This window comes from Candoia aspera, chromosome 1 (assembly GCF_035149785.1).
Source record: "Candoia aspera isolate rCanAsp1 chromosome 1, rCanAsp1.hap2, whole genome shotgun sequence".
NCBI lineage: Eukaryota > Metazoa > Chordata > Lepidosauria > Squamata > Boidae > Candoia > Candoia aspera.
In genome coordinates, this window is record NC_086153.1 from 56,038,824 (window position 1) to 56,065,683 (window position 26,860).

Below are 26,860 nucleotides of genomic sequence, written 5' to 3' on the forward strand. Positions count from 1 at the left end.
TACAAGGGCGCCAGGGGCCGCCTCAAACGCCTCCCCCTTGGGCTACCTTCGTTCCAGTCCCGCTAGTAGAAGCCCTGCGAGCGCCCGCCTCCGCTTAGGACAGATAGGGGGCCGCGCGAGCAGACGCGGAGGGGAGCCCACGGCTTCTTGAGCGGGCTCGCCTGGAGACCGGAGGGCGCCGAACGACCCGATAAGCACCCCCTTCCCGGAGGAGAAGCTTTGGCCTGCCCGGTGGACGTGGGCAGAGGTTCTTCCCGACTCGGAAAAGGCTGAGCGTGTGCCCGAGTGGGGAGGCGGGGTTGCTGGGTCCCCTCTTCCCAAGCATTTCCCGGCCGGCGTGCAGGAGTTCTTCGGACCGCTGAAAGAGGCTGACGCGAGATCGAGGCAGGGGACCCTCTTCCGCTCCGAGTCCTCTCCTTCCAAGGGAGTCAGAGCGCGCCACGGGGATGGGACGAGACCCTTAGACGCTCGTCCGCTCGGCTTGCGAAGGTGATCCCAAAGTGTGCGCGACCGGTCGCGAACCTGGCTAAAAGGGAGGACTGAACCGGGGGATCGCCGGAAGGGGCAGCGGTTCCGACTGGAGGCTGGAGCGGGCGGAAGATCACTTTTTGTCACCTAGCCGTTCCCGCCGTAGCAGCCCGATCCCCTGATAATATGAAAGGCGCTGGTTTCCCGCCTTTCCTTCTGGCTGCTCTCCTTATCTTTGCCATGCAAGTGGGGGCCATGGAAGCGGGGAGCCCTCTCTCGGGCTCTCGCGCTGGCGGCCAGCAGCCGCAACGAGAGGCACCGAGTTTCTCCCGGCAGCAGAGGAAGAGCTTGGCGATGGATTTCATCGTGCCGTCGCTGTTCCGAACCTACCTGAGGGAGCTGGTGCTGGGTGACGGGGGCAGAGACGAACCCTTGGGAGGGTTCAAGGCCCACTGCAGCTTGGTGCTGGACTGCCCGCCGCTTTTGCGCACGGCTAGCTCCTGGCTGCCTAGAAGCGGAGCCGCGGAGCCGGCCGGACGCGCCAGAGCACAGTCCAAGGTGCTGAAAGCGGGTTCGGTGCGGAAGCTGCGCCGCGCCAAGCAGCTGGTGCTGGAAGTGGGAGAAGCCAACCTAAGGGAGGACTGTGCGTGGCGTTCCGAGGAAGGAGTCGTGGCGACGGCGAGCCAGCTCGAGTTTAGCCTCACCGAGGAATTCAGCTGGTGGATCCGCTCCGGGGAAGGCAGGCTGAGAATTCGGTTGATGCCCGAGAGGAAGGCATCTTTCCTGGGCAGGGAAGGCAGTCTATCAGCGGCCATCAGGGCGTCCCAGCCCCGCCTATTTCTCCAGATGGCCACCAGAGGTGAGCGGATGGTTGGTGACTTCTGCACCTAGATAAAATCAGCTTCCCTGATGTTTGAATAGGGGCTACCTAGTCTGTCTCTGAGGGAAGTTTGGGAAGCCTAGCTGGAGTAAAAATAACAGGGTGGGAGTTATCCTCCTTTATGTTAGGATGATTTCTAGGGGGATTTATAAATTTATGCTCTCATTTATCCCAGAAACCTCAACAAGACTTTACAATTCACTGTACTTCTTGTAGTATTAATTCAGAACCATCCTTTGGAAAGAGTTTGTAATTTGCTCTGGCATTTGCAGAAAGAACCTTTAAAAAATCCATTATACTTCTGACTCACTTTTGGCATTCTATATAGTGTTGGTTATCCTGAAAGGGAATAATATGATGAATACATAAAATAAATAAAAACCTGTGTCCCTCTTCCAGTTCAGTGTGCCTAAATGCCCCTTCCTCTCTGGTATGTAGCCCTTAGTGTTCGTTGGAGAGTAATGCACTGCAAGCTTAAAATGCTAACCAGTAAGCTATCAATTAACTTTTGTGTTGACCTAATTGTAGAAAGTTGAGCACATATAACATTCCTCTTTCTTTTACCATGAAAGAGAGATTTTTTACAAGAAGGAATAACCATCTGGAGAAATTCAGTGGGGTTTAGTGGAATTACTACAGTGTAATTAGGATATGAATAATGTTAGGATCTTCTATTTCTAGGTCAACCTTCACAACATCCTGATGCTCTCTAGATGTGTTGGACTACTCCCCATGTTTCCCAGCCACAACCCATAGGCCACCTTACATATTTGGAGGGCATAGGCTGGAAAAGGCTGTTCTAGATCAATGACTAACAGATGAATCCTATGTAGTGTTAGGCAGAAACATGTCTCACTGAATTCAGTGAGGTTTATACCCAACTTAATGTCCATAATTAAAAAAAAAAAAATCTAAAAGAATACTCATGTAGAGACTGGTAAGGTCTTGAATGTTTTGTGCCTGGAAAATGAGACGTGCAAGTAGAGGATATGATACTTTTTATTAACCATATTTATATGAAAAATCTATTTTTCAATGTTTTTTTTAAACTTTACCCAAGAAAGTACTTTACACAATGCCTCATTAGTAAGCAAGTATCATTTCTTTTTAACTGAACTTTACAAGTTATTCATTCAGAATAGTATAACTGAGATTCATGATTGCAAAAACCATCCACTGATTAAATTAAAATTAAGACTTGTCATTGGTCATAAACTTTTCCCATTAATTAACTGATCACAATTAGTATCTCAGTATTTTAGTGCAAATAGCTTAAACACATTGCCTACATCAGGAGATTTCTGCAGACTAATAGCCCAATTTAAAAAATTACAATATGGATCACTGGGATAGAGCTCAATTTTAAAAGCTGATAATATAAAATATCGCAGTTCAAATTTAGGTAGTCCTATGAACTTCAAATGAACTAAACTGCTAAAAAATACAAGCACTGAAACATAATTAGACTTCATGTAGCATTGCCAGACTTCATTCCTCCGTCTACCAGTTCTAGAATAGTTCAGTTGCTTTCAGTTATTTTAAATAAGTGAGATTGGATTAATGTACAGTGATGTGCAATCCAAATAGCGTGTTGAAAGTAGCAGAATTTGTTCAAGAAAAATGACTAGATACAGACAACGGCTATATTCTCAAGAGACAGAAAAATGTATACATGGTGAGGCTTTTTAGAATCACGCTTTTCAGTGTTGTTTTTCCTTTCTCCATTGTAAGCCAGTGTTTTCCCCCCACCCCCAAAGTTTTTATATCACCTAATGCTAGGAAGGAAATTTGCTCTGGAGCATGTGATGTTCCCTTAATCGGTACCTGCTGTGATGTTTGGTTAAGGGAAAAGAAACTCATGGGCCAAGGTTTCCTGGAGACTGTAAGGATTTTCATCCAACTATTCCAGCCCATGCAGCCCATGAATAGCTTAACTCAGAGGCAACTGACCTCTCTGGATAGAAAAGCTCTTCACTCCTGTTCTAAGAGATTGGCAAAACATCTCATATAAAGATTCAGTCGCTTTACACTTTAGCAGTATCAGACCACTGAATTAGGTATCTTCTTGCTTCAGTCTTTTCAGCTGGACCTCCTAATCAAGCTTTCATCTCTGCTTCTTCTCACAAGCTTCAGCACTGATATTGTCTGCATAATAGCTCCTTTTCTCCCCTATAATTTCACGTATTCCTTATAATACCCCATAAGTATATAAACTAATCATTATAAAACAAAACTCTGATTGTATGAAATCTCCAAAATGGAGTGCTAGAATATCTATGTTTAATAATTGTTAAATTTGTTAATATTTCAAAAGAAATCTAACTCAAAAGTGGTTAGGGAATGGAAACTGAAGCATTCAGATTCAATCCTATATAGGAGTGAATAGGTCAGGAAGTTTTAACTTACTGAAGTTACTTGTAGCTGAAACTACAGTTGGACAAGGAGGACTCCTACTCATGATTGGTGACCTTCAAGTAAGGTAAAGGTTTCCCTTGACGTAAAGTCCAGTCGAGTCCGACTCTAGGGGGCGGTGCTCATCTCCGTTTCTAAGCCTTGGAGCCGGCGTTGTCCATAGGACACTTCCGGGTCATGTGGCCAGCATGACTCACGGAACGCCGTTACCTTCCCGCCGAAGCGGTACCTATTGATCTACTCACATTTGCATGTTTTCGAACTGCTTGGTGTGCAGGAGCTGGGATTAACAACGGGAGCTCACCCCGCCGCGCGGTTTCGAACCGCCGACCTTCCGATCGACAGCTCAGCGGTTTAACCCGCAGCGCCACCGCGTCCCTGACCTTCAAGTAGATTCCTTAATAATATGCCATTGAAGCTCTGTCCTCAATCCCAGGAACATCAAGGTGGGATTTTAAGAAGGAACAAATCAGACCTGGACATTTTTCTGCTTATTACTTGTAACAGATATATAAATAATATTCTGATCTGTGTCATCTACTGTTTGTTCCAAATAACAAGTTAAGGCTACATATGCATTTGTGTGTGTGTGTGTGTGTGTGTGAGAGAGAGAGAGAGAGATACTATTAGGTATATTTCTAAGTTTTCTATCACTGATATCTACAGCAAAACAAGCCCATTATGTTAACAATTCTGTTTGCTGTATTATTAAATATGACCACACAAATTATAGTGCTACCAGATCTAGGCTGCAAAATCTGGATGATCACTTGGTAGTAGCAAAGTGTTAGAGTGTTCTGTACTTCTTTGCTGAACCTTTACCTTTACCTTTAGTTCCAGCCAAGCTGTTATAAGAATGGCACAGTGGACATCTTTCTCCAAAGTTAGCTTAGCTATTGTTCTGTTGCTCAAATTGATTGGAAACATGCCACAAATAATATACTCCTGGAATTAGCAGTGCAAAGCTTTTACACTGTGTTTGATAAGCATACTCTCATTCTCTTTGTAGTGAGTGGTTCATGACTGCCACTAATATCCGGTAGGCAAAGTTATTATTTGTCTAAGCCAATATTAAAATATTGTCTAAGGAGTGAAAAATTCATCTGAACTATGCTTAGGTTTCAAACGAACAAGTAAACGTCCTTGCTGCTTTATCCTACCACACATAGAAGCTCATAAAAAATGCTTAACTGAAGTTGTCTGTTCAATAAATCACTGCTCTATGAAGGGTGACCCTCAGTGTGCATAGACTGTATTTTTAAGCAGACAGTGAAATATTGTAAGAAAAGTAATCTTAAAGGATGATGAGCAATGCTCTATGAAACATGGCAGTAGAATATTCTTTCTTCAGAAAATGACAGTAAAAAGCTGTAGGCATGATAACTGAAGAACAGAAAATTTACACTAATATTTTTAACCTTTTTTCATGGTGACTTTTTAACACAAGGTTTATACAATTTTCTCAGATCATATGTGAACCAAGGATACATATATTTAAACGGAGCAAACTCACTGCTGTTTATCAGAGTTTAAACTGGCAACACATGTTGCTGTTTCTGAATGACAGAAGTGGGCTAACTTGAACACTCCAATATGCAAATAATACTTTGTGCAGGCTACATATTCCACATAACATTTATTTATATTGATATTGGATTAACCTCTTCTCCCCTTCTGAGGGGAGCATAATGTTTAAAAGAGTCATTTTTGTTTATTATTTATGTGGGTAGAAATGTAATTTGAAGGTGGATATAGAAGACATTCCCCAACTCAGTGAAAGTATGAACTTGGGTCAAGATCTATAAATCAACAGACCATGGATTTCAACTCTTGGTAGACCTTCTGACATAGTGCTGAAAACAACTTCACTTGCCAATTCAAGCACACAATTTGGCAAGTAATCTATAGGAGGTAATCTACGGATGGTGATAAGGATTTAACTTCTAAAACAGTAAATTCTCATTTACGTATTTAAAAGTGTATGGGTTTGGGAATACATGTTAAAGGATATGCATACTGAGTGTGTGTCAGTATAGTATAGGTACCTCCCAGTAGGTGGGATGCAGGAAACAGTATATTGGCTTGCAAGGTAATCTCCGTACTAGAGTTTGTAGGTTGCATAGAATAGTGGGAGCATGTTCAGAATTCATGAAGGATACAAGGATGACAAGAGGTTCTGAATATGGGACAGACAATTATTTTGGTAGTGTGAAGAGTGGATCTTGTGAAAAAATGGACATGGAAGAAAAGAAAGGAAAATAAACTAAAATGAAAGAACAATTGCAGGAAAAGAAGCTGTGTAGAAATATGCACATGTAAAATATGAAAAGGGATGCTTAGTAGAACGATGATGTGAAAGAGGCTGTGGATGAGAAAAAATATGTAAAAGAATTCTGTAAAAATTAAGATGACAGAACGGTATTATGGAAGGCAGAGAAATACAGAGCTATTTTAGTAGAATTTTTTTAAAAAAAGTTTTGGTAGTCAGTGAAACAGACTAAAGAGGGAACTTCCAGCAGAGTGAATGGAATTAAAAATAAAAGTGATGAAATTATTTGGGCAGAACTGAGCTGAAGGAATGCTGGAAGGAGTATAGGAGATTTCTATAGGAATTATAATGATATATTGAAGAGTAGAATTAATAATGCTATAAATGTTTGTGTCCATTGATGAAAATGAAGTCATAAATGCTATGAGAATAACAATTAGTAAGGCTGAAGATGTGCATGATATAACTAGAGAAGTGTTAAAATATTTACGTGGTTTGCTTATGGAATGGCTGTGTGACATATCTATGTTTGGTGGTTGAAATAATATTTTTATTGTTTTTAATGATTTGGTTTCCTTGGCCTTTTCTAAACAAGCTCCAACATCCGGCATCTCTCTTTCCATGTAGGCTCTAATCTTCTTTGGATGATCTGAAGCATTATTTTGCTAGCATGTGAAACTAAGGACATTGGACAATAGTTTGCACATTCTGTTAAGTTTCCTGTCTTTAGTATTGGAGTGTAGATGGACCTTTTCCAAGCTATGGCCACAGTGTTGTTCTTTAGATGTGCTAGCTTAACTTGATTAGAACTTTTACTGATTTTTCTTCTGTTGCTTGCCATATTTCTGTAGATACTCTATCAGTTCCTGTAGTCTTCCAACTTGGCAATGACCAGAATGCTGATCTAACTTCATCTTCTAATTTTAGATGTTCTTGTAAGTAGGGAATATCTTCTAAATCCTGGATGTTGACATCTCTCCTCTACAGAATTTCAGTATACTCCTTCCATCTTTATTTGATCATCACTGAATAATTTACAGCCCATTCATTGGTGTCCTTTAGCATACCTGTTAGAGGTTGGGATCTCCTTCTGAGTTCAGAGATCTTTTGGAAGATTTTCCTTGTTTTTCCATGTCTGTTTCCATCTTCAGCATCTTTACAGATAATATAATACTGCTTCTTGTCTCTTCTAACAACTCTCTGAAACTCTATTAAATTCCTTCCTGAAATTTTTGTATTTCTTGACTTTGGCTTCTCTTTTCTTCTTGGCAATTCCCATGGTTTATTCTGACTTCTAGACAGATTTCTGCTGTTTTTTTGATTTTTGGCAATCTCTTTCACATTCATCCTTAACAATTTCTTTAAGCCCATTGCATAGCTCTCTCATTCTCTGTCAATGAGGTTCAGGACTTCAAAGTGATTTATGTTCTTCTCCTTGAAAATGGTGGTTATATGCTCAAATCATTTCATGGAATTCAGTTCTACTTTTTCTTCTGCTTTTAGAACTTGCGACTGAGCAATTCATGATCTTTTCCACAGTCACCTCCTGGCCATGTCTTGGCTGTTATAATTGAGCTCTTCTACTTCCTTCTATGGAAGAGCTCAATTATAACAGCCAAGATGTGGCCAGGAGGTCACTGTGGAAGAGATAATTAATCGAGTTCTTCCACCTCCTTTTGAGAGTCAGTTTGGTGTAGTGGTTAAGGCATCAGGGTACAAACTGTGAGACCATGAGTTCTAGTCCTGCTTTAGGTATGAAGCCAGCTGGGTGATCTTGGGCCAGTTACTCTTTCAGCCTTGAGAAGGAGGCAATGGCAAACCACTTCCAAAATCTTGCCAAGAAAACTGCAGAGACTTGTCCAGGGATTTGCCAGGAGTCAAAAATTGACTCAAGGGCACATACACACCTCCTTCTACCAATAACATAGTCAATTTGATTTATTTGTACTCCATATGGTGATGTCTCTGTATAGACCATTGTTTTGATTGTTTGAACACTGTATTAACAATGAACACTTATAACCTACTTTTGATGATAACATTATCCCAAAGCAGAAATTACAAGAAAGGAAACTGAAAATTCACCGGAAACCTTCTATAAATTAGGGTTTTCAACTGGAGTACAGACCACAGATCAGTTGGGATAAAATGTTTTCTGAACTAGACTTGAGACCTTTTCAAGACCCTTGAATTTGATGGTTTTGGTCTTTAAAGAGTTGCAGAATGAAGTTTAGCAGAAGCTATTGTTATTCTGAAATGCTCTGCATGCTAGAGGTATGGAAGAAATAGTGACATATTTTGCCTGGCCATATCTTCTGGGCATATTTTCTTCTCTACATGTCTGAAATGGATTGCTGAATGCATTCATTGTATTCCATAGTGCTGCCAAAAGTTCCCAAGGTGGCGCCAAGAAATATTTAATATCACCCATTATAAGTTGGCCATGAAGTTGGAAAGAAAATGTGTATTTGTTTAGCCTGGCACTTGAGAAAACATATATTTAAACCATATTAACAGATGCTTTTGTACAGAACATCATACTAATTTAAAAAGATATGTTTAAGGCAAGTACTTCAAATATCAAACTGGGAAATACACACAACAATTAGTTGTATGGATGTATACAGTATTTGGTAATGTATCCATGGTAATGTTGTAGGACTTTTCATACTTCAATGCTAAATGAAGAGTAAATGAAGTAATATTTACCCTCTATGCAAATCCTTTCACAGTGTGCAGGACATTGAATCAAGAAAACAGCTGAATTTTTTCAAGGCTCATGTAGCTGCTTTATTAGATGTTCCTAGTTATCTGTGCATCCACTGGGAAAAAAGAGAAGCAAAGTGACCATGCATGCACAGGCATGCCAAAATAGCTGTGAGTAGCTTCTGAAACAGCTGGGTGAGCCTGGAAAAAGATCTTATTACCTTATTGATTCAAACACAGATGCTTCATATGTACTCATGCACAAAGTGAAGTCTCTTCTTTGAAGATTTTGCACAGCTCTACTTACTGATAAGATGAAGAATATTTTGCGTACATCTTTACTAACCATCTTCCATCTCTGCCAATGCTACTGACCCTAGATATCTCTAATTTGCTATTTGGGATCAAAAGAGGAGAAGGTACAATAATTAGGTTCTACAATCAGAATGCACTGTCAGCTCTCTGACATCAATACACACAAAAAAATCCCTTTGACTGGATGCTCTCCTAGACAGCCTGAGTCAAAGACATTAACTTTATTCACATGGCCCACTTAACTGAGGCAAGGGTGAGGTCAAACATGAAAGTCCAGTGAGGAAGGAGCAGGTTTTAACCTAAACTAGTTGTGGGACTGCTTTGGACCAAATTGCCCTTCCATAGTAAGCTGCATTGTGTAAAAGTGGGCAAAGTATAATGGGAGATAAATTATGTCTCTTTCTGCTAGACACATGGACAAAAGCCTAGAGTAGGACCCACAAATACAGGGCTTGTTGAGGCAGTTTCTATCTGTTGCTGCCTGTCCTTGGGAGGGATTGTTACCATAATCCTTTAGGGAAGGAATTCTTTCAGAGTTAATGTTCAGTCTTCACAATCCAATCATGTTTTTCTGTATGAAAGAATTAGACCCTAGGGAAGTTTCTCTCAGTCCAAGCCCTGTTGATTTTAAATAAGTAATTTTAAGCTCCCAACAGTCCTACTTCTCATTTCCCTCCTGCAAGATATCCAGGAAACACATCACTGGCAATGGAGCAATGGAACTGTGCCTTCAGAAGGCTTATCCAGATACCATTTCTGATTGCCAGTTGCACTGCCTGAGCAGCTGGAACACCAATGTCCATCTCTGCCAGCCATGATACTATTTCCTCAACAGCCTCTAATCTGCTCTTTTGTGTTGTTGCCTTGGCTTTCTAGGTACCAGTGGGATGGTGGAATTTTCCCCTTGGCTTCTATTGTTTCATATTAGAGGCAGCCACTTAAAACATTCTCCTTAATTGCTTTAGGACTATAGAGCCTTAGGTCTTGTTAAAGATTTTTATGATATGCGGTGGCACTGCAGGTTAAACCACTGAGCTGCTGAGCTTGCCGATCAGAAAGTCGGCAGTTCAAATCCGCGTGACGGGGTGAGCTCCTGTTGCTAGTCCCAGCTCCTGCCAACCTAGCAGTTCGAAAACATGCAAATGTGAGTAGATTAATAGGTACCGCTTCGGCGGGCAGGTAACGGCGTTCCGTGTAGTCATGCCGGCCACATGACCACAGAAATGTCTATGGACAAACGCCGGCTCTTCGGCTTTGAAACGGAGATGAGCACCGCCCCCTAGAGTCGGACACGACTGGACTTAATGTCAAGGGAAAAAAAAAAAGACACTAATATTCTCCATATTATATATGCTGTGATCTGAAGGGGTAAATGAGTATAATTTATCTGTTTCCAGAGGGGAATTTCTCCTGGGCAGAAAAGCAGGATATAACTGGAATCATAAGAAATAAGTATGTTGCTTTTTCTGCGAAGACTAATTGAGTTCAGTGGCAAAATAAAGGCTAACCAATTTAGTATTACATAGAATTTTGAGGCTCACACTCCATCTACTTCATTAGTACATGAAGTATAGTTCTGAGAAAAGAATGTGATATAGAACCACAGACTCACAGAGTTAGAAGGTTCTGTCCAATCCCTTGCTCAGTGTAGGAATTCAAATTAAAGCATATTTGACAGATGTCTCCCCAGTCTTCTCCCAATGAAGGGAAGCTCACCACATCAATAATTAGTTCCACTGTTGAACTGCTTAGACCAGTAAGAAGTTTCTCCTAATATTCAGCCAGAGTTTGTCTTGCTGTATCTTCAGATCATTATGGAAAGTAGAATCAGGTCATAGCTTTCTTTTAGGTGACACTTCTTCAAGTATCTGAAGTCTCTATTTGTAAGACATGGCTACCCCAGTGATCCTCCTCCCATGTCAACTGCAAAATTTCAAAGAGGTGCTTTAATTCAATGTAGTTCTCCATCCATCCATCCATTTGGAATCACCTCTCCAAAACAGATTTGTAAAATGAAGACCCATTCAGATGTAATGAATTGAATTAGGTGGCTATGAAGTGCTTCACAGATTCAGCTTTTTCCCCCCTGCTTCTTGGGTTGTGACAGTATTCCAGTAATATTCCCATACTTGGAAAATACTGTGGGAAAGAGGGTTGAATCATGTGATACAATATTGACATGATAACTAAATGAAGTCAGTGACAAGGGGTCCTTTCCAGAAAAGGGCCAAACTTGCCAAGTAGGTATGCTAATCCTCCTTACTCTCCACAAAACCCAGTGACCAGTGGTAGCAAACTTACTCTGAAGGTCAGTCAAAATTCTGCTCAGATGAGGCTAAGATTTACCAAAATGCTCTGTAGATCCTGGCATCCAACCAAACACCCTTCTGCTCCCTCATCTTGGACTATAACTGTGTGTATATAAAAGGGCCGCAACTGGGGAGGGAAGGCAACTGGGGCATGTGCTCCAGGTGCCATGTTGGGGGGGGGGGCAAGAGGAGTGCTGGGGGGGGCACCAAAATGAGTGCGGGGTGTGTGTGCCAAAATGGGCACAGAATCCAGGTTTGCCCCAGGTAACACAGACCCTAGTTGTGGGCCTGGTATATAATATATTCCAATCGAAGAGAATATTTGTAGCTCAGGGTTGAACTGTGGAGTCCTTGGTGCTCTCTGAGCCTTGTTGTTTCTTGCAGATGTTTCACTGCCAGACTAGGCAACATCTTCAGTGCAAGAAGGTGCACTTCTCACACTGAAGATGTCGCCTAGTCTGGCAATGAAATGTCTACAAGGAAACAACAAGGCTCAGAGAGCACCAAGGACTCCATAATATATTCCTTTCATGGGAATATACTCCCCTCACCTGATGAAGTCAAATGACTTACAATGAAAGCTTATGCAGCAATAATTTGGTTAGGTTTTAATGTGTCATGGGACTCTTTGTTGTTTTTGCTGCGAAAGTTTCACATGGCTACCCCTCTGAAACCTGATACCTTCTGCTAGTTTATCCTTCAAGCACACTTAATATGCAACCTAAAGAAATAACAATAGATAGATAGAACACATCATACACTGATGCTAATTCCTGAGAGTAGCCAGATTGAATATAGACTCTTACCTTGAGGCTGGAAGTTCAACTCTGCCATACACAGGCAGACAGAGCTGCTTCAGATGCTACTGATGTGTGAATCCCAGCATCCCTCATCATTGGCCAGGCTGCCTAGGGATGCTGGGAGTTGTAGCTGTTTTGGACGCTGTCAGCAATGGTCTCACAGTAGTGCAACAAAAAAGACATATACAGTCTTGGATGGATGGATGGATGGATGGATAAATATGACTCAAAGATCCAAAAGATATAGTAATACTGAAAACATGTGTTGTGTAACAGTATTTAGGAGCTACAGCTTGATGTTAAAGAAAATTATGTCAAGTCTTTTAGCCCCCTACAATTTTCAGCATGCTTGGAGAGAAGAAATGACTATAAAATCAGTTTATATCTGTAGTGCAAATATACCTTTAGGCTTACAACAGATGAAAATAATACTCAGTAGCCCCAATGGAACATTCATTGCATTTTATGACTTCAAACAAAAGTTCTAATCCTAACAATAGCAACAAAAATGGTGCTGGACTGAAAAAAAACATAAACCTGTCTAGTGAATGTTAGTGGAACAAATCAATTATTTTGTTAGGATATTTTTTTAAAAAATCAATATGAAACAATTATTTACCAGTGTTTTAAGAGAAATGTTTTTTTATTTTATTGGGATTCAACATCAGTTGTAATTTTACTGTGGACATCTGTTCTGATATATTTACCCTTTACCACTCCCACACCTCCCCGAGTCCTGCAGTGCTGCCTCATTGTGGCAAGGGGACGGAGTGTTTCTGGGAGAGATGAGTGAAGAATGTCGGGAGGGTATGCCAAGAGTATATATTCCCAGCAGGATCACCCAAAGTGTGAAGGTCATCCCAGCTGTCCAGCTAAAGAAAGTAGGCACCTACGCTGGGCAGCAGTGATATGATGCTGGAGGCAGATGATCACTTTAGCGACAACCACAAGTGACATGGAGAAACAAGGAAAGGTTTTTCATCTCTGATCTCTGAATCAGAAGGAGGTTTCAGCCTCAAATGGGGATGCTAAAGGATGCCAATCAATTAACTTTTTAAGTCTGGAGATCTCCAGTTGGGCTAATTATTAGTTACATGAACATTTAATCTATATGCACATAATGCATGACTTCAGTCCTTCTTGAATCCCATTAATTTTCATGAGAATTTAGAGTACATAAATATGTCTACATGCAGTATTCTAAATCACACAGGGCAACTCTGAGGGATCATCATGTTCAACTCAGATTCAAATTTATGATCTTAATTAAAGCTTAATCCAGTGATCCCACTGGTTCTCAGTGTTCTGTATGGAAGCAGAGTTCAAAAAGTAAGTTAAACATGAAGAATACATAAAGAGCAGTTTCTACTTGTCTTAAATTAATTCTGAATGTCCTAGCAGTGCCCTATTTTACAGTCTCTTCTCTATCAACCCTGTTAATACGGTTGACAGCTACCTCAACACTGACATAGGCTGTCTACCTGTGTAACATTGTAAATCAAGGCAGTTTTTTTCTCATTTACAAATGGGAAAAGGTGGCACAAAAAGCCCTGAAAGCTTTTCTAGAGGCAAAACATCTGCAGAAAAGAAAGAGGTTCCCTAAGGGCATCATGACTATTGAACTATCTCCCATAAGCTCAATACTTTTCAGAAGCAAAGCTGCTAATACGTTGTTTCAGATGCTCTAATTTGCTAAAACATCACCAATTCCACATCATGTTCTGGCTTGAAGGGGCTTCATCAATGATTCATATAGGACTGAACTTTCTTCATACCAAAGCTGGCTTTGAAAATTCCGACTCATTTAAATCTTCCTTGTTTGGAGGAGACGTCCCCATTGGAGTTGCACCATAAATATCTGGCTCCATTTAGTTAAAAGCCCAAATATTTCAGCAGCCAGAAAATCTAGCTTCTCTCTGAACTGCCAAGTAAAGTATTTTAAATGTAATGAGCCTTCTCTCCTCCTTTTCATGAGCAGTTTTCATGAACAATAATTTATTCGGCCAACTGTAGCCTTGTGTCCTGTTTGCAACCTGCCTAAATGTAGTTTATAGATGGCTCTGACTTATCAGAGTTATTTGCCGCATAATTTAGGAAAAATTTTTTTGGGGTTGGTAACTTATTTATTATTTATGTGAAGGCCATTGTGTATATTAATATTCAAAGTTCAGGCCTTTCCTACTGCATGTGTTTGTTTTTGTTTTAATGGCTAATGGTATGTGTTTGTTTTCGTTTTCTGAATCATGTATTTAGAAACATATACTTACACCAATGGTTTTGAAATTAGCTTTCCTGAAATACAATTTTATAGTTGCCTGAAATTCAATTCACTTTTGTTAAACTTCCCAGCAACAACCCAGTGTGCTATAATTTTGATAGACAATAATATATTATGCAGTGTAACAGCCAAGCTGGAGCTATGTTTAATATAAGAAAATAAAGGCAGAGTTTCTTTAAAAGTGATTACTTTAGCTTTGGCTATTTTGTACATCTGTTTCTGAAAATTGGCAGTCTCTCTTGAGACTGTTTTATGTAAATATTTAGTGGAAATATAATTATAGCTGAACATCAACAGATGATGTACGCAGACACACTGTTTAGAGGATCTGAAAGTTGGGCTCAATTTCTTTTAGTCTAAACTAGTTATCACATTTGGAAATTAAGATCTATGCTCCTTTGTCCAATGCATATTGGCTACACTCCAGTACAGCAATCTTCATCAATTTGGTGCTTTGTGGAAATGTGGACCTTTCATTTCATTTGTTATACCACAATATAATGGGAAGACAGCAAGCCAGAGAAGCTGCTGTATACTAACCTAGAAGTGTGTGTGTGTGTGTGTCTGTGTGTGTCTGTGCACCTTCAAGTCAGTGTTGACTCCTGGCGATTGCCTGGACAAGTCCCTGCAGTTTTCTTGACAAGACTTTTCAGAAGTAGTTTGCCATTGCCTCTTTCCTAGGGCTGAGAGAGAGGGACTGGCCCAAGATAACAGCTTTGTGCCTAAGGCAGGACTAGAATTTGTGGTCTCCTGGTTTTTAGCCTGATGCTGAACCACTACACCAAACCTAGAAGTAACTTCACTGTGACTCAATTTTGACTAGACATGTACAGTATACAATTATGCTAATGAGCAAGTGATAGAATTGGAATAAATGTTTCATTTCCCGAAAGAGTCTCTCAACTTTCTTATAAACTTATTGAGGACTTTTGTTTTATACAAAGGAAATTCAAGGGGAAAAATATTATGTCATAGGCAGCCATGCATAGATGAAAAGGGTCCTTTCTGAAATGAGCCACATTTGTCTTGCCTCTGTGATTCGGAAAAATTTGGTGGGAGAAAAATGTCCGGGAAGCGTAAATGCAGATTTGATAAGTCTGACCTTTTTTTCTTTTCAGAACAATAAATGTCAGAAAACTTAAAAGGACAAGGTGGAATAGCTGGAGGTTATTTATATGTTTTAATAATTTAGGGGGGAAAGTGCATTTTGAGACCTACATATTGATATCATGCTCTTCCTAGACTAGTATCTGGAAACACCAGTCTTGTAGTCACAATTATATACATTTCTACTAGGAAACAAAATAATAACATGCTGTATCTTAGGATTCGTTATCACTTTATGAATCAACAACATTGGATGTTGCTCACAAATGGAAGGAATCAGTAAAGACACCATAACAATAGACCTACAAAGATGACATAATCCCCATCTCCTCCTTTCTATCCACAATGCATACATTCACTGTCCAAAAAACCTGGTGTTTCTCCACAGATCTCTAATATTCAGGAAGATAGAACTGATAACCAAACACAGCCAATAATAGCTTTCAAAAATACATTCAACATGGACATAGATAAGAGGGGCACAAAAGATATGCTGATGTGGAAGAATATGTATTTTAATAGTAGGGTCTCATTCTGTGGCCTGGGTGCTTATTCGCCCAGAGTAATCATATTGCTACAACAATTGAATGAAGGGTTGATGTTAAGACAGCATACAATTATACTTAGCTGCAGAATATTATTTCATTTATATTCAATCTGTCTTTAGTACATTTAAAGCAACATTAATACAGCTGTCAAGAGATTTCCCATTTAGACAATAGATCTGTACCTTGCTGTACTGATGTTGCTGCAACAGGTGCCTTTATATCTATAGCTTTGATGGTAGACTTCATAGGCTTCATAACCTTTGCTAGGGAATTCTGGGACTTGTAGTTCTAATACAGCTGAAGGGTGGCAATGTATAGAAGGCTAGTCTATACATTTCTCATGCTGATGTAATTCTAGACAACCAATAATTTAATTCTTTTTATGCATGAATTAATATTTTGAATGCTGTCATGTATCTTCATAGTAAGTAATGTGCAGTCATGTATGCTTATCATTTTATTTTGTCTGCACTTGTCAGTGTAAGTTTTAAAAAAAGGGTCTCAAAACAAAATATGCATCTATTTTTGCTTTGATGAGAAGAATGAGTGTGTTTGTGTAAGTTTTTCAGAAAGCTAGTTCCTAGAGGGGATAAAGATCCCTTCTTCATTCAAAGGGAATGACTGATTCATGTTAGGATATCAATTGCTGCAGGTATCCTAGAATTTCAAAGTGGCTTAAAGTCAACTTACTGTTTATCCTGTTATTTTGGATTCCTTGAGGTTATATAGTCTGAGAATGTAAATAGATTGGAGAGGTGATATTTGCCATTTGTTCTTTTGGCCCTTCATTAAATCAGTGAGGGCTGATTGCCTCAGCACTGATTCCTTACAGTCCTGTATTTCATACCATTTTTCTTGACCCAAGCAAGCTTAGATTTTACACACCAGCCTTAATTATAACCATTTCCAGCTTAGATCATTAAGAAAGTGGTGGCCTTGCTACTCTGGATCCATATGAAAGGTACTGATAATTTCAATGGGGATCTTGGTTGAGAATGCTTTGGCCTCTTTGGAGGACACTTACGCTAAGAAACATAGGCTCTACTTGCTTTCTTGGAATATTCAACAGCTCTTGATAACCTTACCCATGGCATTTTCATGAGCTGCCTCTTAGGTTTTAGTCTTAAAGACACTAGCTGGCAATGGCCTGGATCCTTTTTGATAAGTAGTGTTAAGTAGAAGCACGTGCTGGGATTACTGGATGCTGTTGAAAGAGCAGGTCCATTGTCTGGGAATGTTTTCAAACTGTAGTTGAAAACTGTAGTGCCTGGGGGCCGTGGGGGCCTGGACGGGGAACAACAGGCTTCAGCTGAACCCTGGTAAGATGGAGTGGCTGTGGGTTGACAGCTCCTCAGTTTCCGGGAAATTGTCATCTTTAGTTCTGGATGGGGTGGCACTGCCCCAGACAGACCCGGTGCATAATCTGGGGGTTCTTCTGGACTCACGACTCCTGCTTGCAGAGCAGGTGGCAGTTGTGGCCAGGAGGGCCTTTGCTCACCTTTGGGTTGTGCGCCAGTTACGCCCATTCCTGGAGCGAGAGGCCCTCCGAACAGTCACTCATGCTCTTGTCATCTCCCATATTGACTACTGCAATGCGTTCTACATGGGGCTACCATTGAAGAGTATCCGGAAGCTTCAGCTGGTCCAGAATGCAGCCACACGGGTTATTTTTGGTGCCCCTAGATTGGCACATATAACACCTTTACTGCACGAGCTGCACTGGGTGCCAGTTTGCTTCCGGGTCCAATTCAAGGTGTTGGTTATGACCTTTAAAGCCCTACATGGCATGGGGCCAGGCTACCTGAGGGACCATCTCATCCCCACAACATCGACCTGCCCCACCCGGTCAGGCAGAGAGGGCATGTTGCGGACCCCGTTGATAAGAGAATTCCATCTGGTGGGGTCCAGGAAGCGGGCCTTCTCTGCAATTGCCCCTGCCCTTTGGAACATCTTGCCCTCAGAGGTGAGGCAGGCGCCTTCACTTCCAACCTTCAGGAGGGCTCTGAAAACCTGGTTTTGCCATCTTGCATGGGGCAACCCATCCATGGGGTTGGCTCGCACCTTAGAGCCCCTCCCACCTGATCATAATTTTTAACCTCTTGGATTGTATACTTATTTATATTGCATTTTATATTTGTAATTGTTTTTATAGATTTTAATTGTTATTATTATAGTCTTAATTTTATTGTAAACCGCCCAGAGTCCTCCTTTTGGGGGAGATGGGCGGTAGCAAAATCTGAAAAATAAATAAATAAATAAATAAATAAATAAATAATCTGTGGATGCTGGCTGTGGCAAAGGAGTATGTTCTAATGCACTACCTACAACTATGCCTGAACCAATCAGATTTAGCAATGGTTACATCCTGAAGAGTTTCTGGAAGTATAGGATGTAGCGGCAAGGCTGTTGACATACCTGCAATTACAGAATCATCTGAAATTTTTGTTGAAAGCTCTGCACTAGTTCAGTATTGCTCTGAACACAACTGAAGGTATTGGTGTTCGACTTTAAAGTCCTAGAGGTCATATGCCCAGATAATCTCTGGGATTATCTCTCCTATTATGGTTGTTAAGATCTGCAGGACAGGACTTTCTGAAGATATGCCTACTATATGAGGCCCTACCAGGCACAGAAGAAAGGGCTTTCTTCTGTGTTGCTTCTAGGCAATGGGGGAGTTGTTTGGGGTCTTCTTGCTTCCTTTAGAAAACAGGTACAAACTTCCAAGCAAACATATGGTGCTGTTTTTGAGAATGATCTAAGTAATTCTGCTTTAGTGTTTAAATATGTTTTTACTAAGCCATTTTTATTAATATTTTTTCCTATTTGCATATATTGTGTTCATATAATGAACAAATGATCACTGAACACTAAAACAGCAATATCTATTAAAAAAACAAGATTACAGGCCACTGAAATAGTGCTTTAAAGCTATGTCCTTTGGGATGAAAAGAATCCTAAATACTGAATGAGGATACCCTAAACACCCGTAGACATTGATGGGATCAGAGCAATACTGAAAGAGATACTGGGTTGATAGTGGATTATTCAATAAAATGTTAGCTCATTGTGCAGCAAAAGTAAAAAAGACAACAATCCATGCTATAAATAAAATTTGATTTAAAAATTGGCGATGTCAAAATGTCTTGATAATGTTGGAAGTCCTGGTAAATCCAGCATGCCTCATTAGCATGTAAATTGAGTTTCCCAGGATGCAACTATCCATGCTATTGAGGAAGCTGTTTCTTGCCACTCCCACTTCCTCCCTCTCTTCTCTTCTTCTCCACCGGAAACGAAGCACGTGGCCGTGTGCTGTTTCATCTCTGGGCACCATGCAGTGGCCTGGAATTCCCCTTTCTACATGCAGCTCTTAGCAGCTGTAGGGCTGAGAGATCACCAGGTATAGGTAAAGAACAGAAGAGACAAGGAACTTCATTTTCCACCAAAGATGAATGTAACTGGACCGAAGAATAAAGTCAGTAAGACCCTTTTTTACTTTACTTTGAACCTACTCTGTATAAGCATGTAATTCTTTATGCTTGGGAGGGCTGAGTGTGTAAGATCAATAACGTGTGTTTCTCTGACGTGCTCATTAAAGCTATCTAAGATAATGTTCTTTTTCTGTGCACACCTTCTCCACTATGCTAAGCTCTGCTCCATTCTGTGGTCCTAGCTGTCCACTAATGGCTTCAAATACAAGGCTATGACATAATCATACTCAGAAAACCAGGCACCATGTGTAGTAGTAGTTGCTATACTTAAAATTAAAAAAAAAATAGAAACTCAGCTAAACATAATTGGTAGTTGTCATCCCTTCAGGGTAGGCCAGATTAGGATGCCAGAGTTATGAATGCTAATCCTACTTTTATTATAAGGTTACAGTAACAGAAACTTGCAAGTCTGGATGTACTTCCCCCCTTCCTCCCTTTATCTTCATGGGAACTAGGGAGGGTCACATCTGAGATGCTTGCTCTAATTACATTTCTGCCCCAGACTCAATTTTTTTTACCTGACCATTGCCTTGGTTGGAGCTCTTCCTCCTGTTCCTCAAGGTTATTCCTACTTCCCAGTACAGTGGTGCAAGACATGGGGCCAGGATGCACGTCACTGTCTACTGAAAACAGAACCTCAAAGAATGCTCTTTTGGAACACCAAAAGGGGGTACTCTGTATTCATAAGTGCAGAAAAGACCAGCTCTAATGCAATTAAAAGGCTAGATCACACTCCTTTAACAAAGTTTAACCTCTGAAGGTTCGGAATCTCTGCGTCTTTCTGTGATGACAAGCATCTTGGTGTATGCCTAAATGTCTTTGCAATGGGAAGAAAATGATTAGCAATATTTTTCTCCCCAGCCCTAAATACTCCTTTCAACTCATTGTTTTCAGAAATTGTAAACAAAAATACAGTTGGCTTTTCTACTGGCAGAATGAAGCCACACCAGTGTCAAAATCTTCTATGATGTAATTCACTATATAGGATCATACTGTAAAGATACATGTTTTCTTTTTTAATTTGTTTTAATATATATCTAAAATACCATATGAAGATTGCATCCAAATATGTTCATGCCACACTTAGAATTCAGTTTTATGTTAAGTGCCACAAAAGGTAATCCTCTACCTTGCTCCTTCTGTAATTGGTTCTCAATGTTTAGTACGCTCTCTCCACAGTCCAAAAAACAATACAGCAAATGCACTTAAAAATCTACTTAATAATCTGAGGAATATTTGGATGCATTTTTGATACACAATTTTATTGTGTTTCCTTTAACACCATAATTAAGTAGAATCTACATTATAAATTCAGCAAAGAAATAAAAAGAAAATAATCAAGCAATTAATTTAGTAAAGTATTGAAGTTACCTTTGAGTCAAACTCAGCTCCTAGTGATTCACCTGGATGCAATATCGTAGGATTTTTTGGCATGATATGGAAGTGAGTTGCTACTGCCTTTTTCTGGGATGCTGTTTTTACAAATAATTCTCACTGTAACCTCCAGTCCTTCTTTTCTTAGATGATCACCATCCAAGTGTTAATCAGATTCAGCTTAGCTTTCCAGATCAGTTGTTAGCTAGTTATGCTTTCTAGCAGGACTAAACCATTCATTCCAGTGTGTTTTACTATGTAATCCTAAATTATTTTGTACTGTAGCACTAAAACATCCCATCCCTTGCTTTGAATTGGGGAACAATTCATTTTATCAAGTCTAAGCAAAAAGGTTTCTGCATTGTGGGAGATATGGAGGCAATTGTTCAAGAATGGGCAGGTGGGAGAAGATTAGAAGCTCCCTGGCCCTTGGATGGATCTACGGTATTTTTTTTTCCACATTAGTTGTAATACTTTTGCCAAAAATTAAACAGAGTATTATTTTTAATGTAATACAAAAAAATTGCTAATTTCCCATAGATGACTTGGAAACTATACAGGAAACCAGGGACTTAACCCTGTATCAAAAAGTCATCTGACATTAATTACTTATTATAATTAGCTATTTTCTTACTTTATAGAATAGATTTACAGTAGCTCTGTGATTTTTTTGCCAAATTATAATAGTGATTCCTTGTCATTGTTATTCATAGCCTTTCTCAGTATATAAAATGGTTTACAATGCAGACTTATCTGAGATTTGGAATAAGTTTAAATTGTTACTTGTTCCAATAAATGACTACATTTTCTTTTTAATTCTTTTCACTTAAATTGTTAAACAAGCAGAAAACAGGAGCTAGGGTCTTGATTTGTCAGTGGGGTATACTATAGTCCTAAGCACTTAATACAAGAGTAGGCAACCATGGCCAATGATGCAGTGATGCCAGAGGGGACTGGGGCCAGCAAATACACCACCTGAGCTTTTTTTTCCTTTCTGAGGGCTGGGGAGGGGGTTAAAGTGCTAAATAGATGTGTTAAGGCTTGCAGAAATATGATGACTGGGGAAAAACAAAAAATCTATGGAAAATCAATCAATTTGTAGCAAATCAATGTTAGAATGACCTGGGAGTCACAAAATGGTAATTTGGTGACTGCATTTGCCCCTGCTATCCATTGAAAATGAGAGAAAGAAGACAGAGACAAAGACAGAGACTAACCATAACCAATTTGGGCACAGGTTCTCCTAACCTAAGGTAGCTATTTTCAAGTATCTGAAATGTTGTCATAGAAGATGGGGCAGAATTTATTTATTTATTTATCAAATTTATATGGCCACCTAGCTCACAAGAAAGTTACTTTGGGCGGCACACAACAAGAGTATAAAACAGTTAATATATAAATGTTTCAGAGTTGTTCATAAAGACAGGGCAAGAAACCATAGATTTACATTACAAGGAAGTAGACTAATTGGATATCAGGAAACATTTCCTGATGGACTTCTGGTGGGGACATGGAGGACTGAACAGCTGTGTCCATGGGCTTAGCAGGTAGAGCTGACAATGCAGCAATTTTTTCAGGCTCAGACAGGTTTTCCTGAAGCCCAGGAGTGTTCTCCAGATACAGGAAAACACTTGGAATCATCCCATCTGTCCTCTGGACAGCTGCTTGCAGCCAGAAGATTGCAAACAGCATTTTGTGTTCGACTGATAAGAACTAGCGGGGATGTCACCATTTTCCAAGCTGTGCTGTGGCCTTAAAGGGACATTAAGACTGGCCTCCTCATTTCTAAATCACCCAATATATACATACATACATATATATAGTATGCGTACCCCAAGAGACGCTTTCTACAGTGAGGAGAAGCTGACTGTCTTGGTGCTTATTGTTATTTTGGGGATTACTTTTTATTTTTTATTTTTTGAAGTTTTGGACTTCATTTTCCTTCCAAATATTAAGGAGGATTAAGAGTAAATAATTGTCTTCCTGTTATTATTTTTGTACTAAATTTGAAGATATTAGCATTTTCCTACACATTGAATTGGCTGATTTGAACTTTCAGCTTTCTGCTTCTACTTTCCCTTGGGAACTGTCTGCTTATCTCACTTTCATTTTGTGTAAACACATTCCAGAACTTTCCTATTGTAATGATTGCCTACTCTAATAGACTCAGACTCACAAGCAGGAACTTAATGATATCTGATTTATTAAAGAATAGTATGCAAATACAGAGAAAGCTGAGAATGAGCAAAAGCGTGCCAAATACAAACTAAAAGCCCTCGGTGCAAACGTAATCCCTCCCCTCTCCCAACCGTTTCAAATTCCCCATCGCAGGTGCTGTTGACCATTTCTGTTGATGTCCTGGGAAGAAAACCTTGAACACACAAAATAACCCAAACACATTCCATACAGCTGAATACAGATAACAAACCCAGGAGAAGAAACCTCCTCCCCTCCCAACCGAAACACGCATCAGCAAGTTGACATGTGAAACGTTACGATGTACCATGCACATTGCAACGGGGAACATGACATACCCCCCCCCCCAAAAAAACCCTGAGACATTAGGGAGCAGGTTTCAAAGGGTAAGCCAAATGAAAGTGTCTAACTAGAACAGGAGCGGTAACATCACGATCAGACAGCCACTCAGGGTGGGGGAAATGCTTCCAGCCAACCAGGTACTGAAGGGCGCCACGAAGCCTGTGAGAATCAAGGACCTCCTTCACCTCAAAATGTTGCTGCCTGTCAATCATGATCGGAGCAGGAGGGGGAGGCTGCGGATGCCAATGGGAAGAATGGCTGACAGGCTTGAGCAGGCTGCAATGAAAAACAGGATGCAAACATTTCAGATTGTGAGGGTAAATTCAATTTAAAAGTGACAGGATTGACAACCCCAACAATGGGGAAAGGACCCACAAACTTTGGGGCCAATTTCTGAGATGGCTGTGGGGATTTTATAAACTTGGACAGATACACCTGATCCCCAACTTTAAAATCAGGTTGAAGGGCTCTTCATTTGTCTGCATGCAATTTGTAAGCAGACTGGGCATCAGCTAATGCTTGCTGAATTACCGGCCATGAATCAGCCAGTTGAGCAGCCCAATCAGAAGGAGAACAAGGTTGGGTGGGAGGTTGCAGCAACTCTGGAATGGGCACAAAATCCCTCCCAGAAACAACACAAAAAGGGGTGTGCCCTGTGCTCTGATGGACAGCATTGTTGTAAGCCACTTCAGCAAAAGGGAGCAAGTCAACCCAATTGTCCTGCTGGTAGTTTATAAATGCCCTTAAAAATTGTTCAAGGGTTGAATTTAAAACCTCCGTAGATCCGTCAGTCTCAGGATGCGAAGCAGTGGACAATGCCTGCTTGGTGCCAATTAATTTCAAAAATGATTTCCAAAATTGGGAAGTAAACTGTGTCCCGCAGTCTGTGACCAAATGGGAGGGGCTACCGTGGATCTGGTAGATGTGGATTAGAAAAAGGTGGGCCAATTGTGGGGCGGAAGGAATAGAAGCACATGGAATGAAATGGGCTTGCTTGGAAAAATAATCCTTGACTACCCAAATCACAGTCTTCTTCTGACTAGGAGGTAGGTCTACAATGAAAACCATAGAAATCTCCTCCCAAGGGCGGGATGGGCTCGCAACTGGCTGCAGGAGCCCCTGCGGCTTATCCCTTTTCTGTTTTGACATTGCACACACAGGACAGGAAGCGACATATTCCTTTACATCATGCCTGAGAGTGGGCCACCAAAACTGGCGCCACACCAAGTGCAACGTCTTGACAAACCCAAAATGCCCAGCCACTTTATCATCATGAGAACGGTTTAAAATTTCCCCTCGCAACTTCTCAGGCACATAGAGGCGGTTTTGCTTCCAAGCTAACCCACTGTCACTGTCAAAAGTTATATTGTCTCTGTTTGCCTGCAACCAAGTATCGGATTTCAGTTCCTGGAGAAATTGCTGTTGCAATTGAGAGGGAATTGATGCCCTCCTTCCAGCCAGCGAGAGTGAGGCTGGAGGCAGCTGCGCACGGGTTTGGCTGCGAGTGACAGCTTGGAGACCCAGCTGGGCTCCATCCACACAGTACCCACTATTTCAGTCGCTTGGACCGAATCTTGGGGTAAGCGAGAAAGAGCATCAGCCAGGAAGTTTTTCTTGCCTGGAATAAACTTCAACTGAAAATCAAAATGACTAAAAAATTGAGCCCATCAAATCTGTTTAGGACTGAGTTTTCGGGGGGTGCGGAGCACTTCTAAATTCTTATGGTCAGTCCAAACTGTGGGGCTTGGTAAAAGCCATCGGAAAAAGTCAAAGTCCTGTGTTCCCAATTTATGTAGGGGTTTTGTTGGACCAGCCAGGGAATCCCCAAGATGACTAGGGGACGACCCACAGGTGCTACCACAAACTGTAACCCCTCACAGTGGCTGCCCAATTGCAACACCACCGTTCCCGTGAAATGAGTCACCGGTCTCCCTCCCGCAGTTGACCCATCCAGCGGGGTGAAAATCATGGGCTGCTGCAGGGGAAAGCTGGGTAAGTCCAAAGCAGCCACCATGTCGGGGTGCATTAAGCATCATGAACACCCCGAGTCGATTAACGCCTAAACCTCAACGGTCTTAGTGCGGGAGCCTAACTTCACTTTCACATTCAGCGTGGAACAATTTGCACTCACCAAAACATCTTCACGCCCATCTTCCACCACCTGCCCACAGGCGCTTTTCAGAGCAGGTGGCTGGTGTTTCCCGCCGGCTCTTTAAGATGGCTTTCCTCCTCTCCCCCGAAGTAAGGAACCTCCTCCACTTTGGTTTCCGCCTTGGCTGCCTTCATTTTCCTGAGCAGTGAGGGCGATTTGCCTGCTGCTTTTCCTGGCCGATCTTCTGCCCTGGGTTTTGGGCAAGCAGCCACCCTGTGGCCCTCTTTCCCACACCAGAGGCACTGCCCTTTGGCATAACGGTGCTCCCTCTCCTCCTCCCAGGCACGTTGCCCAGGTTTCCCAATCGTGGCAGTGGATCGGGATCCCTTGCTAAGCGCCACGTGTCTCAACGACTTCTTACTGTGTGCGAAAGACTCATGGGCATGTTCAGCCTTCCCTGCCAACTGTATCCATTCATACAAGGTATCTGGGTCATCCCTGCCCAACGGCCACCACAGGACCTCCATGTTCAGACCCTCCTTAAATTGCTCTATTAAGGTAGACTGGGACCAGTCATCAACCTTCCCAGCCAAAGCCTTAAATTCCAGGGTGTAGTCTGCTATGGACCTTTGCCCCTGGCTGAGTTCTTTTAGAGCCCTCTTCGCCCTTTCTTTGGCTAATGGATCTACAAAGTGTAACTTTAATGCCCACAGGAATTCGTCAAAATCCTCAAGCTCAGGAGCGTCCGCCTCGTTTAACTGGACATACCAGTCAGCAGCCCACCCCTTGAGTTTGTTGGCAATGGCATTTATCTTGGCCCTTTCGGAACAGAAATACGGTCCGAATTCGTCCATATAACTCCTTGCATTTGTAAGGAAGAATGACAGCTTAGTTGGATCCCCGTCAAATTTGACTGCAAAGCCTTTAACCCCCGCTCCAGGTGGGCCCCTCGCCACATCTGGGCGGCCGGTCTTCCTTTTGGTTATTGGGGATCTCCACTCTTGAGGAGGGGACCTTGAAATTCTCACGCTGTGAGATTTTGGCTCAGCCCTGTGCTGTCTCCTGCCTCTTTCCACCAAGGAGGGAGGGGAGGGGGAGAAGGGGACGAATACCTGGTGCTTGATTCTCCTCTACTCCTCTCCCGGGCCCCCCAGCCCATTAACAATTTCTTTAGCATATATTCCATCGACTCAAATTTGGCCTCCAATAGTCTTATCTTTTCAGGGGTTTGGGAATCCTCTTTCCTTCCCCTGTCCTGCCTCACTACGATTGGGGA

The 26,860-nt window shown here is 41.4% G+C and overlaps 1 protein-coding gene across 1 annotated transcript in view; it reads left to right on the top strand.

Annotated features, from left to right (window-relative positions):
• Window positions 1-654: 654 nt before the first annotated feature.
• ALK (ALK receptor tyrosine kinase) overlaps window positions 655-26,860 on the top strand; it is a 693,943-nt gene continuing 667,737 nt past the window's right edge. The window contains exon 1 of the mRNA XM_063289507.1: window positions 655-1,327. Within this exon, the coding sequence (XP_063145577.1) occupies window positions 655-1,327 (673 nt within the window). The remainder of the gene's footprint in view (window positions 1,328-26,860) is intronic.